This window comes from Pagrus major, chromosome 9 (assembly GCF_040436345.1).
Source record: "Pagrus major chromosome 9, Pma_NU_1.0".
NCBI classification, from domain to species: Eukaryota; Metazoa; Chordata; class Actinopteri; order Spariformes; family Sparidae; genus Pagrus; species Pagrus major.
The window spans coordinates 19,575,248-19,595,612 of NC_133223.1; the positions used below are offsets into that span (position 1 = coordinate 19,575,248).

The 20,365-nt window shown below is 42.3% G+C and overlaps 1 protein-coding gene across 1 annotated transcript in view; it reads left to right on the top strand.

Moving 5' to 3' along the window:
- The window catches only part of LOC141002252 (activin receptor type-1-like), a 29,159-nt gene that overhangs the window by 1,903 nt on the left and 6,891 nt on the right, over positions 1 to 20,365 (top strand). Inside the window, 6 exon segments of the mRNA XM_073473503.1 lie at positions 12,011 to 12,084; positions 12,707 to 12,961; positions 14,914 to 14,996; positions 14,998 to 15,187; positions 15,441 to 15,707; positions 17,956 to 18,161. Coding sequence (XP_073329604.1) covers positions 12,018 to 12,084; positions 12,707 to 12,961; positions 14,914 to 14,996; positions 14,998 to 15,187; positions 15,441 to 15,707; positions 17,956 to 18,161 — 1,068 coding nt within the window. The 5' untranslated portion in view covers positions 12,011 to 12,017.

Sequence of the window (20,365 nt, forward strand, 5' to 3'; positions counted from 1 at the left end):
CAGAAAAGTAATCAGTTACAATTTTGATAAGTGATGAATCCTTTAAGCCATTATGGCTGCAACTAATGAATTCTTTTAAGTAGAAAAAAACCCATAAATTGTAGTTTCCAAGTGGTATTATTGTTGTCGCTGCTGTGGCAAAAACAACCAAATCGCTTTCTGTTTTCCTCAGAGTAGCTTCTACCAACAACACAGGACAAAAAGTGAGTTAATTCATTCAGTCAGTCTAAAATGGAGATGTGAAAGCAGACAGAAATGGTGCCAGGCTGCCAGCCTGTCATCAGTCAGCCTTTATCTTCTCTGGAAATTTCATGTCTGGTGGAAGACACAATAGTGAAAATGAGTTTTATAGAAATCATTATTCAACAGCCATTACTTTGTGCAAACAGCATTTACTGTGATTCGTTTCAAAAGACATGTCTATTGCCCGTTTTATTATTGACGAATCTGCCAGTTATTTTCTTGGTTGATTATGTGTTATTGATTGTCAAAAATTGGTGCGAAATCACAATTTTTCACAAATGTTATTTCCCAGGGTGGCATCTCTGTGTCCAAATAACAGTCAAGAGTTCCAAGATGTTTGTTTTACTATCACATAAGACAAAGAAAAGCAGCAAGTATTCACAAAGGAGAGGTTGTAAGCAAAAATAGTGTGATATTTTTGTTTGAAAATCAACTTAAATGAATAATCAGTTGTCAGAATAGTATATCATATACAATGTCTTCTTACAAATGGCAATGACTTACTTATTGAATATTTAAAACTAAAATATAAAAGACTGATATAAGAAATTGTATTTAATTGAAATAAGAGTAATTTGGAAAACACAAAAAGATGTTCTGTACAAATGTTTATAGTTTGGCCATTTAGTAGCCTCAGTATGAATAGGATTTTGTCGGCCCAGTTGTTGAATAGCAACAGACAGGAGTTTCGCAGTTAAAATAAAGTCGTTATTTAGTTTAGAATTAGAGTAGCTTGTTGTTAATGTATCTATTGTTTTAACTCCTAATGTAGCCTACGCTGATTTCATATCAAACACGGATCATGTCAGGCGTCAAAACGTTTTTGTTTTTTTTTTATGAAAAAAAGTCTAACATTTATTATTAATGATTCAGCTGTAATTAATTGTTAAGGAAGAAGACTATCAAGAAATCAAGAAATTACTTAAATTTTTCATTCCCAGTTGGTGATTAAGTTTCTTTCGATCAAGCGGTCGATCATTTACTGTATGTTTCTTCCAGTTTCTCCCATGTTGATGATTTGCTGCTTTTTCTGTTCAGTTCTTTGTTTTTGGAATCTCGTTAGAGAAATACAAGCTAAGGTGTCTGAAGATTTCAATGTGGACTCTGGGAAGTTGTTATCAGCATTTTTAACTTTAACTAACATCTTATAGACTAATTGATAAATCTAAAAAAAAGTACTTGTCAGATTATTTGGTAGTGAAAATAATCAGTAGTTGCGGCCCTACAATGAATACAAATGTGGGTCCCGATCGCAGTCCTGCACATGCCTCATTCAAGTTTTCATTCCTACATTATGATTCCCGAATTCCTTGGCTGCAATTTCCTTGGCCACAAGTGCACTGCTGTAGCTGTTCTTTATGATGGACAGAAAGTGTATAATTTGGTCTGATCATTTCAGTGAGCACAAGTATTACATGTAGAAGTATTGATGGGGGCTATCAGGGGGGTAGGCTTCTGATAGTATCATTTCTGTGTGCACGGTAATTTGGCTGTCAGAAGCAGCTGGCAGTTTGGGCTAGAACAATATGCAAGTGGAGGGAGAGGGAAGTGTGAGCTCCAAAAAACCCTGAGAGAGTGTGTTGGGGGGTTGGGGGGTGTGTACGTGTGTGTGTGTGTGTGTGTGTGTGTGTATGTATGCATATGTGTGTGTGGAATCAGGTTACACAGTCTGTCATTAACAAGAGAACTGCAGTTATGAGACCAAGATAGACTGCTTCAAGTCTGAGCAAGAGTCTGAGGCTCATCGCTCCTCCATGTAGGTGGCTCTCAAGGAGGGGAGGGGATACTGTGTGTGTGTGTGTGTGTGTGTGACGGGATATCAATGTGTGTGTGTGTGTGTGCGTGTGTGTGTGTGTGTGTATGTGTGTGAATGCAGGTGGGAGGCAGTGGCTGAAGGGTAGAAAGGGGGCAGGATTTGGCTTCCAGCTCAGAGTGGCAACCTTCAGCTATCTTGCTTCAGCTTGTGGCCATGTGTACGTCCTTTCTATCTGTGTGTGCACACATGCATCCATGTGTGTCTATATGCTGACTTACCAGAAAGTTTGACTAGCAACAACCCTGGCATCAGATGAGGCAGCAGGCTGCAGAGGAACACAGCATGTGGGTTGCATTTTGCTTCTGCTCTATGCTCGTGTCCAGCTTTTTAGAAAGGGGCCCTCTGTCTGCGGTGTTATTTTTAGTCAAAAAATCCTTGAGCCTTTTTAATAATCATCAGCCTTATGTAGCCCAAACATATCACGATGAGAACGGCTGTCTGGGACTCGCGGGCACTGCAGTCTCAGCATGACACTGGAAGTTAGAGGGAGAAAGAGAGTGAGATAAAGGACTGTGTATCAGCCAGATTTTTGTCTTGTTTCTCTGGCTGCAGTTTGGGAGCTCATTCCCTTCTTCCTCTTCTGGTGGCTCTGCGCAGACTTATTGATTTCTATTATTCTGTGTTCAAATGTGGGTGAAGGCCAGTGGAGACAGTGAGAGGGGGAGACAAGACACTACCGTCTGCACAGATGCACACACGCATGGATCTGCAGGGCTCGTGGCTCCTCTCCTGTCTCCAGACTAACCCCAGACTGCACTGGAGACAGTCTGCAATACACATTTTATGAGCCCTTCACTCGCTTCAGTGCTCTTGTCTTATCGCTCAGCTGTTAGGGGGGAAAGTTATGGCTTTGTTTCAGTTGCTGTCTCTCTCTGATCTCATTCCCAGTCGGAGGCATGGGCTGTTACTTGGTGTGGGCACTTTGTCTACGAATTGTGAATAATTTGTGCTGCATCTCTTTGGGTCATGGGGTCGTAAACTGAAGTAGCTCCGACTTGATGGCAGCACTACAGCATCACATTGTTGAATTAATCCAGTCAGTTCCGGATGCTTGAACCAAATGGGGCAGTTATAATTACATCTGAGCAATATGGTTTAAATCAATATCACAATTTTGTATTCATTTTTTTGTGATATCTGCAAACAATTTGTCCGACAATAATTAATTAGACGATTATTTTCCCACTTCAAGGTGCAATATGTAACAACTTTTGTTTTAGCAACCAAAAAATTAACTCAAATTATCATCAGACTGTGAAGAAAAACAGTTTTGAGGTTATGTTCCTGTCAGCATTCCCTGCTGGGTGTAAACCTCCTCCCAGTGGTCCGAGGCTCTCCTGTGCTACAACAACACTTCCCCAGTGCTCCAAGCTCCCAGTCCAGCCTGCTAGCTGCACAGCTAACCGAGCTAACTAGCTAAAGGCAGCTACAGTCAGCAGCAATTAGCGGTTATCCTGCTGATATGCTGCTCTCTATTTGTTTGGAGTATGAACTCAACAGGTGGCTAATTCTTACACATTGCATCTTTTAATCAATTCATATTTATTTTTTAAAAATGCATCACCTTTTCTTACATTGGCAATTTACACATTTACATGGCTTGTTTTGACAAAAAACAAATGGCAGTTTAGTCCAAAAAACAAGTACAAATTCACACTGAGAACTATAACTAATGAATTTTCGCTAAAAAATGACACAGCGGTAGGGCTGAGTGATACAGCCTTAAAATATGGAGATTTTTGATAAATAACCACCAGTAATGTGAATATAATGACTGAGTGGGTAAAGGCAAGTATTAGAACAAGTAGAGAAGACTGTTAAGTTCAGCAAATAACATCACTTTACCATAATGGAGCCTCTAAAGCCAGGAAGAGACACCATTTATGCCATATCATGATATAAAGATATCCAATGTCTAGAATGATATATAGTTTCATGTCATGATAAAGTTATAAATCGATGTATTGCCAGCCGTAGTGCAAATTTCTGTCAGTTGACTTAATCGATGAATCTACTAATCTCTTTATTTCTAGCAAAATCACTTGAGAAATGGTTAAATTATATTTAATGCAAGGAACCATGCTTCACTATTTCAGACAAATAAATTCCACCAAACATTTATAAACAATGATATTCAGTTATCAGCCAACCCTGCATGCAAAGCCGTAATTTCCAATTCTGGACCTGATGATTAAAGTTCGTTTGAAACTTTTTCCTGCTGGTCTTTTTCATTAAAATTGTCTCCTTCCTGAAAGGCCAGGAAGTTCCCGGCCATAAAGACTTCATTGGCAGTTGGATGTAATGGCCTAGGCCGGTCACAGTACTGAGCATCGTGCTGTAAAAACATTGTGTTGTAGCAAGCTGTTGGCTGAGTGATTATCATCACGGTGGTGAATTGTTTTGTTGGTGTCTGTGGGTCACACACCGAAGGTTATCATGCTAGCCATCTGACTCCTGTAGCTCTGCCAAGCAGGATGCCTAATCAATCAAGACTAAATATTCCCTGAGCTGTGAGTATCTAAATGCAGAGCTCTTTGAGCTGTTTGCCTGATTTACTTGTTTCACAAGAAGAAAAATATGTTTAAAGGGTGTACCGTGATACAAATCAAGGTGTCCTTTTGAGAATAGAATTGGCCCAGAGCGGTGAACTTTGTGAGATGGTCGTTTGGAGGGAGAGTGTTTGTGCATTCCTCTGTTGGCAAACATAGCTGAGGGCCATAAAGACAGTGTTTGAATTGGCTGTTTTTGATGGCTGTGTGAAAATGAATGTCTAATTGCTATGGCGACCATTGCATGGAAGACTTGTTAACAGTGTCTTCTGAATGCTGTAAAACATTCAAAGTTGTGTCCCACAAGACTTAATCCAACAAAGAGCCATAACAAATACTCTTTGAACCACAAAAACTACCATGACTTTGAAGAAATGTAAGTGTGTTTGCTTACGTTTTGGATGTCTGTGCAGGTGAGGTTTCTCACTGTCATTGTCTGAATGCTAGACTCTTCCAGACTTCCGTATCCGTCTTTAGTTGTCCTCTGTCTCTCTCTCACAAGTATATTTTGTCCGAGTATGAATCAAACTCTATCTCACGTCTTCAGTGGAAACAAAAGTGTAATCAAAATCCTCGTCTGTGTTGTGATGGGGTGCCTGCCAGAGTGTGTCATTGGTGTTGTTGATACCGAGGTTGAAGGTAGGGTGGGACTCCAGCAGGAAGAAAAGGCAACCGTTGTCTCTGATTACATTTGATCTAGACAGAGTACACTGTGTGTGCGTGCCTCGGTTGTACTGTATCCAAGGAACAAAAACCTGTCACACTCTTGCCTACTACAGTGATTGTGTGCGCGAGAATCGAACATAAGCAGGGGGCATTTGCATTTGATTACATTCCTCACATTGTGAAAGGAGGCAGCTGCTGAGATACTGTAGTGCCCTGAGAGATGGAGCCTGGCTCAACCTGATGGGGCACTGCAGATTCCACAAGCTTTTCCAAGGGGCCACAAAAGTCCCCCTTTCATCTCCCATTTGATGAGGCCCTTGGCCAGTGAGGTGTGTTTTCAAAGGTTAATGAGCTTTGCTTTCTGCTCAGTAGAACGATCCGTCATTCACACACAACCCCAGTGTGTGAGGCTGGATATCGAGATGGGCGTTTCGCTGTTATGCCAGACAAGGTCACAGCACAGTTCAAAATATTTCAATACAATACAAAACAATACCTCAGTTTGGTTTACCAGAGTAAGTTTTCTAACGTACTCTGCTGGATTTATAATGACAACACCTCCTAAATATGCAGATCATTATAAGGACTTACAGGTAAAGGAAATTACATTGGTTCCAAGCTTCTGCTGGGGGACCTTAGGTCCTGGTATTCATGTGGATGCTCTTTGACATATACCACAAAAGTTGCTCAGGAATGGCTTGAGGACCATGAGAAAGCGCTCACTGCGTTGGCCTGGTCTCCAATCGTGTTGCTGCAAGAACAAGTCTGATCCGAGATATCGCCTCCATAGATCAGACTAGCCTTTGACCCGTCAAGTGATGGACACAGACCTCTGGGGCTGTCTTGTTGTGTCCTGCACCAAGGTCTTGGCAACTCTTGCCACTTGCTAGCCATCTTGGGAAAGCTCCCAGGCAGCCCCCAGACTGTTTACCAGTTTGGCTGTGATAAAGCAGATGCTTGGCTTTTGGGGCAATAGGGGTGGGATAAGTGTAGTACAAGCGTCATCACTTGTGTTACAGATTTATTTGAAAAAAAAAAAAAAGCTTATGTGGTTTGTCTCCTCTCTTATAACATCTCTGGCGTTGCCGGGAGATCTTTTGAGTCCTGTAGGTTGCAAGGTGGGGCCTCCATGGATCGGACTTGTTCCGGCATGTCCCACTGATGCTTGATCGGATTGGGATCTGAGGAATTTGGAGGCCAGGTCGACACATTGAGCTCTTTGTGACATTCCTCCGTTCATTGCATTGTCACGAGATGATGAATGTTACTCACTCTATCTGTCAATGTTGTGGCTGATTGATATCAGTATTTAAAGGTGAGAGTTTTAGCCACTTTTGGTTCTGTGGAGAAGGGTTTTGATGAGGTTGTGCCTGTCTTGTTTGTATTTTGTACTCTACTAGCATGCAGATTAAAGCCCAGTTGAACCAGAAGAAGGCTGTGAAGTATTATCTAGTGGTCTCATGGCTGGATTCTTCATGACTCAAACCAGCTGCTCACTTTATACCTCCTGATAAAACATATCAGAGGAACCAAGCAACCAAAATATCTTTTTCTATTATTTGCTGCCCTTTCTGCTACGATGACCTGCGAATTTTGTTGCCAATGGCTGGTTGGCCTAAAGTTACCTAAGATATTAGTCCTAGAATCACAGTGAGAATGACACATCTGACAAGTCTACAGACCAACTGCTCAAAATACTGCATGGAATTTAAAATAAGGTACAGCCAAACCTTGTTCATTGTTTTGCTGCATTTTTGAGCACAGTAAAAGCAGCACAGACGGATGATTTGTCATTTTTAGAAAACTGACAAAACAGTTTTTTGCCATTTTGCCGTTGTCCGGCCTGATGCTTGCATATAGGTAAGATATAGAGCAGGACATATTTGATAAAAACACAAAAACATCTTTGACATTTTGATTCATGTGAACTTTAAATCCAACATATTTGAATCACATGTTCTTCTGTTCTTCTGATTCATTGTAATCTCATATTCGACTAGTTTGTAAGCACAGTTGTATCAAGTTTGAATGCGTATTCCCTCAAAACCTACTAAAAAGTTAAGTTTGTGTATTTTTTTTACTTAGTTTTAGTCATCCCAAGTGTTGTATTTTACTGTAGGCAGGGAGTGTTTTTTCAACTGTGGTGAACGTGTTGATTTGCTGAGCTGTAGTGTGAATATGAATGTGGGCTGCTGCAAAGAGGAGGACTTTCGCCCTCAGGTCTGTATTACACCCACATCCACCTAGGAGCAAACCATCTGTGTGTCCCTGATGGCATGCTGGCACTTTGGCTGTCTGGGTCTGGAGCCGGGGACGGGGGACAGGGACACGAGCAGCAGGCTCCGCATTGCCCCAGTCTCTGCCTGTTTCTTCCCTCGCCACCCCGCAGTTTGCTGCAGTTTCCTTCGGTGCCTGGGCTATTTGTGCCGCGGTAACTGTGCCAGCCTGCCAGCTCAGACACAGATTCCACCTCTCGTCTCCCCCTTTGCCAGCATGATGACTCAGCAGCTCCTGCAGGGCTTCCAGCCTCCTCCCTCCGCAACCTCAGTGATACACCATGCTCATCAGACAAAGTAGTGTTTTGTCATTCTCTCCTTCGTCCTGACCTGAATACAAAAACAGACCAAAATAAGAAAGCATCCAGCTAGACTAAAAGGTTTTGTTTGTTGTTGAAAGCCATTTCAGCAATCAGTTTGAAAATGTCACATGGAAACAACAAATGGTTATAAAATAATAGGTTTAATATGACACTTGAAGACGTAGAGGTGGGATGCGTACAGACTCTTCAAATTAAATCATCCTAACTGTCTACGTCCTTCTGTTTTTGGGTTCGGTTGTCTCAGCATTTGAGTGGCATGTTTAATCATCTCCATCTAATCACTTTAAGCTCTGCTCAACTTCTTAGACAAGTGCTTATCTAGATAGCCCTCTGGAGTGGGATGACTGGAAAGAGTCTGGGGAGGAAACGTAGTGTCATAAAATGGGAGCCTTGATATGCAGGATCACTTTCAAGTCCCTCTAGCAGTGCTCAGCGGGAGTCAACCCTAACATACTTTTCACTGGGCCAAGTCTATTTCAGCTATTCCTCTCCGGGTTGTACACACTTTGACTACCTTGTGTTGAGCTCAATGTGGCCTCTATGTTTCCATGTGCAAGGTCGGTGCTTACGCATCTCAGAGGCATTGATATCCTCATACAAAATACCTGTGGTGGGAAATGTATTCAGATTATTTACTTAAGTAAAAGCAGAAATCATACAAAATAGTCCATTTAAAGTAATAATGCTGCATTCAGAATTTTTCTCAAGTAAAGGAACATAATTATTATCACCTAAACTACTTAAAATCAAAGTTAAAGTACTGATTATTAGGATAAAATATCGATACAGAAATATATCACTCTCCTTTGCAACACGTTATCAATACACTGGCGCCCAAATTAAAATTAAAACATGGAGGCTTTCTAAACGCATTCCCATGTTAATTTGACTTACAAGTGGTGGCTTCCCAATACATTATACTATACACACGTTACTATAAATCGATCAGTGTACAAGTTTGAAAGTTATAATGTGTTTGGCTTAGTGACGTTTAATGTCCTTGACAGCATCTGTCTCAATTAGCCACTTGCTAGCGACACCTTTTTAAAGACAAGTAAATGCTTAAAAATTCACAAGTGAGATAATTACTAGCGCTGCACAATATTGGAAAATACTGATATTGCAATATTTTTTTTTACTGAAATTTTCTCCAGATGACTTGAACAGCTATACATTGCCTCAAGTGTGTATTCTTATAATCAGCAGCTCCTAGTGCCAATGCTGGTAAAAATGTAAAAGATTATATATAGTAAAGTAAACATTGAAGATTTAGTGATCGATCAAAACCTTTGTGACTCACTTGAATGTCACAAGATTACCTCCCATGCTCCTGCCAGACAAAAACTAGGGTATGGAGTAAATCTGCACTGTTCACTTAAAGATGAGACCATATTTTTCTATGGATGGATGTCAGTTTTTGAGCCATGTCATGGACTGCAACAGACGCAACGACCCAACGCATGTTATAAAATAGCCACGACTGCCTTACTTGACATTGCACTTCCTGCAACGTCACTGTTGCACATGCGCACATTGCGATGTCGATGTTGAAACAATATATTGTGCAGCACTAGTATTTCCCTATGTATGTGATGTCGTAGAACGAAACGCTAAATTTTCTTCATGTTCACAGACCTTATTCCAAACCCAAAACCTATTCAAAAAACCCAATGACCTCAAGACAAGGGAGCCAGACGAACTTATTTTCCGGGTTTAGGATTCATTCTTGTGGTACCCTATAGTAAGACCAATTCAATTATTAGTTTCAACAGTAGTAAACATAGAAACATATATCTGAAGTTATAATTACCACGTGGTCTCCTATTACAACGCCACATCGGAGGATATAGGAAGAGGGAATAAAAGTAAAAGACAGGGGTTGAGACAGATAGAGAGGGGGGGAAATGAGAGCACACCCTTGGCAGGATGTCAGCTCTGTGAACACACACTGCAGAACACTGCCAGAGAATTCAATACGCAGGGATAGAGGACTTCAACACACACACACACATTCACACACAGCGCCATAAAGTTGTCTGTTCAGATCGCAATCGGTTCTGCAGATGCTGCTAGCCCTGCCTCTCTCCTTTCCAAGAATCCCTTCTGAGGTTTCCAATATCAGGACTCATCCTCCGCGCTGTGTATTCAAGCAAAGCTGTTCGCTGGCTTGGTGATATGTTACCAGCTAGATGTGGAGTAGTTTCTGTTTGCCTTTGTGTAAATAGAATACATATACAAATGCATACATAAGCACCTGCAGGAGACCACACAACTCAAAAAGGCCCTCAGGTTTTGCAATGCATAGACAGACATATTTGCTCTGTACATAAAGAGCAAACACATACCAGGACTACTGAGCTGCTTGGCTGTCAGTGTGCGGCTCACTGCTTATGATGGCTTATTTAAGACAAAGTGTCTGCGTGGGAGAGATGAATGGAGACGGAGATAATTTCAGTGCCCCATCGAGGGTCTTTCAGCAGTAAATGTAAACAAAAACACAGCAAATCATTTACCTGCACTAATTGAAGCCATTAAATGGAGTTTCATGTCATGCTCTACTTAGTTAATTGTGGTGAGTTATTGATCCGTCAGCCAGCGTGTGAGTCTGAATGTTTTTGCTCTTTCTACATGAGTGATATATGAGTCAGTATCGAGATAACCAGTCAGACAGAATCACTGTTTTCTCTGTGCTCCAGACTATTGTCTTTTACTCCTCTGCTTATCTCTTTATCCTGCTTCCTCTGGCCCCCTGGCTTCCACCGCAGCCCAGCCGACCGTCCCCCACCAGCATGGTGCCCTTCTTCCCGCTGTCCCCTTGGGCGCTGACACCAGACACCTCCTTGTCCCACTTCCCTTCCTTTTAGCCTACCTCGCTGTCGCAGCCCACACGCCTCTCCCACATTGGCCCCGTTCTCTGCCCTTCTCTGACCCACTGTCCCCCAGTTGCCCCTTGGCTATACCTCACTCGCCTCCTCGTGCCCTCCTGCCTGTTCCCTGCCCCCATTTGCCGCTCCCCTCTATCCCCCCCCCACCCCCCCACCCCAGTCCAAAGGGAGCAGACAGAGCTCCTGATTATCTCCGTGTGGCAGCCTCTGTTTTGTGCTCTGATTAAAGGAGCAGCATGTGGTCTGTGTGTGAGCGGGCCCGTACAGACGCCGCCGTTGGGCTAATGCTAACATTACGTGCTTAATCATTTATGTCTGGGAGACGGGCACAAAGGCCTGGAGGGGGTGGAGGTAAGGGGGGGGGGGTATTTATCATTGGCACAGATGCACTCAGGCGCACACGCACATACTTCCAAGATAACGGCCCCGGTATAAGCGGGGCACGCTGCAGGCTATGATGTCTCCCCAAAACTCGCATATCATCTTTGTAAATTTGGTGGTTTCTTCCCTTGAGTTTTCAGTGTGGGTTAAACTGGTGGTCTGTTTAAAATCTGGCACGGCGTAAAGCAAACAAATAAACATAACTGCACGGCGTATGTGGACGCCTTCGCAGACGCATTAAATATTGAAGGATTAGACTGTCTCCAGGTCTCTAAACGATAGTATTTGGGCACCCACACTCATTCTCCCCGCTGTGCTCCTCTCCTCCTCCTCCTCCTCGTCCTCCTCGTCGTCGTCGTCGTCGTCGTCGTCGTCGTCGTCGTCCTCCTCCTCCTCCTCCTCCTCCTCCTCCTCTCTCGTCTGTCTGCTCCTCTCCCCTCACTGCCAAGCAGCCTGTCCCTCCAACACACACAGACACACATACACGTAGAGGCAGCCAATAGGAGAGCACCAGTCTCCCCATTGCTTGCCACTCAATGCCTTGTTGCCAGGACAACAGGAAGGCATGAGACCCACTTTACTTGAGCGTTTTAAACTTGGTGTTGACTCTTTTTCTGAAAATAAGAAAAGGTCTCCCCGTGTAAAATTGCTCTCTCTAATACTCTTAGGTCGTGAGCAAATCCCGTCGTCATCGGTCCGTCTCTTTTCTATCTCACTGAACAGTGTCCCGAAAAACAAATTCTAAAACTCATTCTAATGCTTCAGTATAAAAAGTCACCTCTTAATCTTGTACTTTTCATACAATTTCAGCCTATTTATTAGAGTGCAGCCCTCATTTTCGTGTTTTTCTTCTTCTTTTCTCCCCCCCTAGGTCAACAATGACGTCCGGGGACGTGTGTCTTCTGGTTTTGATCGTCATGGTCCTTCCCTGTTCCAGCTTGGAAGGTAAGTGTCACAAAACACAGCTTGTCACATCAGTCCTAAAAGGGAAGGCTTTTGCTGCAGGGAGGAGAGGTTCCTGTTCCTGCATAGACAGACAGATCCGGTTGATTTTAGCTGCCTTGCTAGCCTTGCTGTTGCAAAAGATTACAGTAGGTCATACACTGTCACTAGAGGGTCCTGAGCACAGACGTTAGTTGTAAAGATGTGTAATGGATGTCTGTGTTCTCCCAGTCTCTGCGACTCTTGTTAACATACAATCTTTCAGCCTCTCTGTCTTTTTCTGTCCCCCCTCAAGTCTCTTACGTGCACAGACCAAAAATTCACACAATTTTTTTTTCCTTTCCCCGCCCCTCCTCAGTCTGTCTCCCTCTCATCTGCTGTCTCTCACTGTTATTTTAAACAACTGCAGTGGCGGTGGATTGCAGTGGAAAGTGGAGTTTTTTTAGGGTGGGAAGCCACACTTGTCCTTGTGCTTACATTGGATATATGTACATGAATCCTTACAAGAGGGTTGTCACAATGCATTTGGAAGCATATTAGAGATTAAAGTCCTCCTAAAAAGCTCTTCATACTATATTCAATGATGAATGCTGGCTCACTCCATAATTGTTTTGTTCTTTTGTAGGTGATGTCAGCGTGAGAAACTCTGAATGTCTGTGTGACGGAGAGTCCTGCAGCAGTGGGGACAGGTGTTTCGGCCAGCAGTGCTTCACCTCTCTCTCTATACAAAATGGGACGTCGATTCTTCAGAAGGGCTGCGTTGAGGCTTACAACGAAGGGTCCTCACGGTGTGGAAACCCACCAACACCTGAGCTGGTGGTAGAGTGTTGCTACGGGGATTTGTGTAACATGAACATCTCCTTGCAGTCACCGGTGAAAGGTGAGGCATCTTTACACTGTGTGAAAAATATCCTGCCTCCCAACAGGACAAGTCCCTTATCAGAAGTTCTTCATGGGGCTTTTTCATACGCATGTGCTGGATTGCCTTGACTCAATTTGACTCGGCAATACAGCCCTGCACGGCAGGGATTTGCCTTTCCACTACAACATGGCTACCAGCTTGAAGGTGTGACTTAAACCGAAGATGTGCTTGTCGTGAGTAGTTGTCAAAGGAGCGGCTGTGAATACTCCCTGCAGTATCACCGGAGAATTGTCGCTAACAAGTCATCCATTATTTGTATATTTAAAAGCTTTTATTACGACGCCGCAAAATCAATAAAAAGTTGGGTTTTAATCAGCAAATTTGACTCAGCATGACTCCCGGAAAGGCTGAAAGCGACCATGATGTAACGCTAAATTAAAGCAGATGTCTGAACAGGGACTCGGGAGAGAAACTTAACTTTAAACCACAGAGATTCAGTTAAAAGCTTTCAAGATATAAGGTGTTTATTGTCACTCTGGTTGTACAAGTACACTCGTGTGAAATTCTTTTGCGTAGATACTCAACTACAGAGATGGCAAATAGTAATTAGTAAATTAGTAGTAAAGTAACCGCAGCCCGCTCGAAGGCTGGTTGGGTGTGGCTCGGCACGACCTGGGGTGCTTAAACTGGTCATGAAAACGCAAATCAGTGCAGCATTGATTGACTCGCCGCAGCCAAAAGTGCCAATGGAAAAGCCTGAATTGAGTCTCTTCAATAATGCATACAAATGAAGGAAGACTGTCTCAGTGTTTTCCACAGTTTTCAGGATTTATTTGTGATAGCTGACCCCTTGCAGAGAGCTGTGCTGGTGGGAAGCACAGATATATCTTACATTTCAGAGTTGGCTGCAAAACTGCTTTATTAACAGCCTACCACCAACTTGTGAAATAACTTTACAAATTCTTATAGCTGGCCAAGGAACATTCCTGTAGACTTGTTAATCAGTCAACAGTATCAGCTGCGTTTTCGTTGCGGCTGGGCGATGTGGTTAAAATCAGTAACAGAGTGTTACAGCAGTCTAACTTAACATTACTTAATATGGTGATTGTATGCTGTAAAAATTACACTTCAGATAATCTTAACTGTGTTCAACTGTTCTGCATTACATCAGAAACAACTCTATGGACGTGTAAAATAAAAAATTTCTATACTTTTCATTCATTCAACATTTCATTTTCATTCAACAGAGTTTACTTGGCATTACTGCAATATGATACAGCTGGGAGTAATAAATTATGACTAAGGCCTAATATCAATGGAAAGTTTTGAAAGAATATGTACAAACCATACAAGGTTTGTGCTCTTAATCCTTGAAAATGCTTGAATTTTAATTAGGTGTTTTTAAGGTTTAAAAAGTGCTCGAATTTTAGATGAAGTGCTTGAAATTGTAGTTGCACTTCAACTTCCTCATAATAAATTGCTTATTTCAATGATTAAATTGGCCCGGACAGGTTATATAAGGTGCCAAGTGTACAGACAAGTGACACATTTTGAAATATGAACCTTTTTTGTGATTTCCTTCAATGTGTCACCCAGAATTTTGGTTGTTTATAGCATAGTACATCTGATTTAATGTGATGAAGTGAAGTGAGTGTGTATGAACATAAATATATAATTTAACACACCTGTAAGGGGCTAGAAAAATGTGAAAATGTAGTCAAGTTGGGATGAAGTCTGTCTTTAAAGACATTCTGTATGTGGAAAACACTGGTGTCAATCTGTTTAAATTAGCAGGTTTTAAATATCCAGTTTTCTGTCAAAGCTCATGTATTTAAGCTCACTGGATTGGTCTTTTCAGTGAGCCATTTCAACTTTCATGTTTTCTGACCTGAGTGAATGCCATTTAATTTAATGGGGTACTAATGCTATTGCTCTAATGGGTTTCCCCATATCTCTGTTCCTCTTATCAGATATAGAAGTGTCTGCTGGCAGACCAGTCCTCAGGGAGCAGTTCTGTGTGTGCAAGGGCGGCGTGTGTGAGCATGACCATCGCCTGCACAGGCCAGCAGTGTTTCTCCTCTCTGAAGATGATTGATGGGGTGGCCGTCCAACAGAAGGGCTGCCTGAGGGACGACGAGGAGGGCAGAGCCACCTGTGCCACGCCACCCTCATCGGCCCATGTTGTCAAGTGCTGCCAGGGCCATCTGTGTAACATGAACGTCACTGTGCAAGCTCCAGGGAAAGGTGACTTTGTACACACTGCACACATTTCTCTTGGCTGCCGTTCACCGTGGACCTTATGTCACTAAAGATTGTGCAAAAGTTCCGCTTTGGAGCTGATGTTCAGTTTAATTCATGGCAAGACTAGAAAGCTGTGCGTTTTGTTTTTTTCATAGTTTTATAGTATCTCCCAAGAATAACTTTAATTATTTCTTGTCGAACGCTTACTTATTTACCAGCTGCGTCTCCTTCATTCCTTCTTCATCTTCATTTGCAGAGGAGGAAGTGAAGCCCCTGATCAAAGAGGAGCATGAGTGTGTGTGTGAGGGCAGCACGTGTGCAACAGGGAATCGCTGCATGGGCCAGCAGTGCTTCTCTTCTCTGACAGTCAGCGCCGGCTTGCTGTTGTACCAGAAAGGCTGCTTTAAGATCTACGAGCAGAGCACAATGACCTGCAAGACCCCACCTTCCAGAGACCAGATTGTGGAGTGCTGCCACGGGCACCTGTGTAACATGAACAGCACTGTGCAGCTTCCTGTCAAAGGTACAGTAATATACGACCCAGAATGCATCACAAGTACAGTCTGAGAACCACCAGAAAGACGTTCAAGAGCTCCATCTGTTGATTGAACTCTTTCTGCATTCAGAATAGGGATGATCATGTGGGCTAGTTCTTGCTGTTATAGACAAAGTAACACACATTCATTCCCTCCATCATTCGCCGCTGCAGAGGGCGACGCCATCGCCTGTGAAATTGTCTGCCACGGCTGTTCTGGATGGTTTCTGTTGGCCTGAGTTACACCTCTGTGTGGTCACACTCCTGGCACCTTATGAAACAGAAATGGGGGAGACAGTGGGCAAACCAAAGAGAGGTTTTGAATATGATTTAGTCATGGTCCACTTCCCGACTCTGTCCTCTCTGTCAGAGCTGGCTGACAGGAGCCCAGAGGGTGAAGCCACCTGGGAGTGAAGGAGAGACAGTTAAACACAGAGCCATTGTTGCCCTTTTTGTTTATTGTTTCACCTTTACTTTTGTCTGTACGGCAGCGTTTTATATTATATTTAGGTGAAAAGTGGTGTGAGGAATTTACTCTTTTACTCTTACTTTACAAAAAAAAGGCAAGTGGTGTGCATGTTGCTTTTGTCTCATCCTCACAGTATTCCCATATGTTGTAAACCTCCCGTCTTTAGGCGTGTCGCAATCACTACTTTTGTTGGATGATATATTGTCCCAGAAAAAACTTTATTAAACAATTTTTTGGGTCATGTCAAGACCATTTAATGTCTCCGATGTAGAGATAATATGATACAACAATACTGCAAGAACACCCTTTCAAAGAACAATCAACTTTAAATTCTTAATAATATTCAGACACTGGAATTTGAATGTCAAACAGATATTAAAATATCCAAAACAATCACACAACACAACAGTCAATATCGATAAGTTGATAAGGTAATTATTGTGACAGGCCTAAGTCTGTCTTGTTACGTTGCCACAAATACAACAATCAAGTGAAAACTATATTTTTTAAGCTGTCTAAATACATCCCTTCCCACATGTTTGGTTCGAGTCTAGTGAGTTTCTAAAGTGTGTCGCTAGTGGTGTGTATGTGGGAGAAACAGTTCATGATTGGAGTGGTTGAGAAAAGGGGATCATTGTCTGTGCTGTAGGCAGAGCTGAGCCGTCTTTCCCTTCGGAATGTTTGGAAAGTGTGAATGGTGGTCAGTTCCTTAGGCTGGCCTCCGCTGACTTGATGAGATTCACTCTGTGTGTGTGTGCGTGTGCGGTGTGCGTGTGCGTGTGCGTGTGTGTGTGTGGTGTGTGTGTGTGTGTGTGTGTTCATGCGCATGTGTGCTCTGTGTGCACCCCCGCCCTCAACTGGATTCTTAAGATGGTCTGTCGAGTGCTGCAAACCTGTGATTTGGTCGAGCCTCAGTGTGTGTGGTCCTGTCAGAGGAAAAGCTACGGGAGTAACAAGAGTTTTTCCGTCAAACTACATAATTATGGTCACCTCTTCTTCTTGTATCCCTGCAGAGTTCTAGTGGACTCTCCCAACTGTTACTTAAGCAGCTTTACTTTGGTCCCGGCCTATTCATTTGGCAGCCTGGAGGCCACATCCGGCCCGGAAGCAACCTCAGAGTGGCTCAGCATACATAAATCTGATAGATGACAAACTATGTAATCTACATATATATTGTGTATGTCCATGTAGGTCTCATATGCACATTCTTATAGATGTGATTTACATTTAAGAGACCATATACTCATATCACGTACCTCATCAGATTGCAGCAAGAACACGTTGATGCAATGCAATGCAATACGAAATACTAAATCCCCCAGGGGGGGAAACTGAGTGCCATCTTACATATACTGTAGGACAGGCAACAGGTGGGACAATAGAAAAAGGAATACACATCTCAAGGCAGTACAAAATAAGGGGAGATCACAGCACCATGAATAAGTTAGTAAGTTAGTTATTTTGTGTGTCAACATTATTCATGGCTGGATGTTGTTGTGGTATAGAATATGATATTTTGAACCCCCTATTGTGAAACACCAAACTTTCCAGATAAACTTAGAATAAACCTTGGTATTTTTACTACATTAATTTGTGTTGGTTTAATATTTGTCATCGCGAAAAGCTAAAAAATTGGCCAAAATTGAATTTGTAACTGAATAGCCCTTCTTTGATCTTAATCAACCTTTGTGTTCTAAAATGTCTGAAATGATGACCTGATAGTCTAAAGAGAAGTCACACGTTGTAAATGTTTCTCCCCCCACACAGCTGATGAGGTGTCCAACTACAGCGTGACCACACTGGCTATCGTCATCGTGGCACCCATCATCGTCCTCATCGTCCTCTCTGCCATCGCCATCCTGGTGTTCAGACGCATCCACAACAACCAGATGGAGAGACTAACATCACGAGATGCCGAGTATGGAACTATCGACGGCCTCATAGCATCCAACGTGGGGGAAAGCACTCTGGCGGTGAGTAGTGGAGACCATGTAGGAGGAGGCTACCTCCACAGCTCATTAGAAAGAATAGTAAAAGAGCAGCTCAAGGCGTATTTTAATTGACTGCCATGTTGAATATTAAGCCAAATCGAATCCCAGTCTTTTATCTTAACCCACCTGTTTCCCTTTGGGTTATAAACTGACCACAATCTCTAGTGAGGCACATCACGTCTGCCTTTTGAATTAGTGAATAAAACCCGTGCAGTGCCTCCATGTTCTGAGTAGCAGAGTTGGTTTAACACAGTGTCATCAGGCACTTAAGATGGAAACTATGGAAAGATACCTAAATTGAGTTGGTTTTACTGACTTGAAGCATGTGATATGTACAGTACAGTGTGAGCAAAGCAGTGTTGTATCAGAAAATATGTGTCCGTCCAGGATTCAGTGACAGATTATAAAATATTAAATAATCTGGCTCAGGATCAGTGAAAAGGCTTTTTGAAATCCTTTATGGTAGATTTGCTTTTTTTCATGGAGAAGACCATATGATTTTTAACCATATGCATTTCGTATGTATTCTTATATATGCAATTGATTATAGATGTGAACTTGTCAAGCTATAAGTCTTAAACATTTTACAGCACCAGAAACCCTCAATAATTTAGATTTAGTTGTTGTCTAGTCTGAGTCATTTGAAGACCTATCAATCATTTTTAGAGTGATGGCAGATCCAATCTTTTTGATTTTGGGTGGCATGGTGGCTCTTTTCTGTACACTTTGATCATAGAGTCTTTATAGTCAAATGCGTACTAACAACAGAGATGGAAAACCCCCTTCCAAAATTATGTGTTGTGTTAACTGCAGGGATTCAGCTGAAGAGCCAAAGCGCAGTTGCATTAGTGGGGACTTCCGCCTCTTCTTTGTACACAAGATCATATACAATAGAGACATGATTGCACAATAAAGCTTGTTTGCCTCTTTTTTTTTTTATTTTAAATTCAGATTTCTGATCAAGGCAGTAATGTGGCACTGCAATCAAGAGTTTAGTCTGTGATTGTCTTAAATATGGCACAAGTACTGAATTGAAGAAAACTTAAAGCAAAGGTTCAAAGGAACCATTTTTGTTTTCCTTCAACGTAATGCCAGACTGGTTCTCGTGACCATTGTTGTGAAGTTAAAAATGCTATTTAATTTAACTGAATGGCTTCCTTGGTTCTACAGTGGTAAATTATTTAAAGCATTGTGGTGGGAGCAAACAATTTAAAGGCTTAAATCACTGTATTGTTATTTATAGTGCTATTTATCCATCTAAACTGCTTGGGATAAGTTAAGGAGTTTTGGACATATCGGACGTGGAGATGTCTGCCTTCTCACTCGGCTCATGGTGCTCAAAGCGCTCGCAAAATAAATTTTGAAAACTCAACAGCAATGTGTCTTTCCAGAAATCATGACCCGATTACTCAGGATAATCCACAGACCTTGCTGTGAGCAGTTTCATGTAGGAACTATATTCTTTCGGCTGAATTACACACAGCAACTATATCACTGCACAGAAGGAAGTATCAGTGTACACATGGAGGAGAGGCTCGTCCTTGTGACATTGCAGGGTGTAGACATTGATGGCGTCCTAGCTTAGTTTAGCCTTTCTTCTGTGAGTAGATGCACACTTCCTTCTGCATGGTGATACGGTTTGCAGGTGTTGTTCAGAAAAGTATCATCAAGTTCCTTTATATTCACAGAAGGCAGACATCTCTATTGCCAATATTTCCAAAACTCTGCAACTCACTCCCAAAAAATCTAGAGGAATAAATAGTACTAGAGATAAGAGGAGAAATGTTTTTGTTTTTTTTCCGATGGACTGTCCCTTTAAGCCCTAAAATGTTATAGTGCTTAGTGTCATTGTTGGGTCAACATGTGCAACGTCTGTCTCCAAAACTAATTAAACTCAACAGTGCAGACTAAGACTTCTGAACTTTCCAGAGCATAATCTCATGAGCATTTGGTCATTCTTATGCAAAATATATTTAAAACAATGCATAGTGGCTGTGTGTGTGTGTGTGTGTGTGTGTGTGTGTGTGTGTGTGTGTGTGTGTGTGTGTGTGTGTGTGTGTGTCTGTGTGTGTGTGTGTGTGTGTGTGTGTGTGTGTGTGTGTGTGTGTGTGTGTGTGTGTGTGTGTGTGTGTGTGTGTGTGTGTAGGTGGGTGGTGCAGTTGCCGGAATGAAATTGTTGTTTTGCT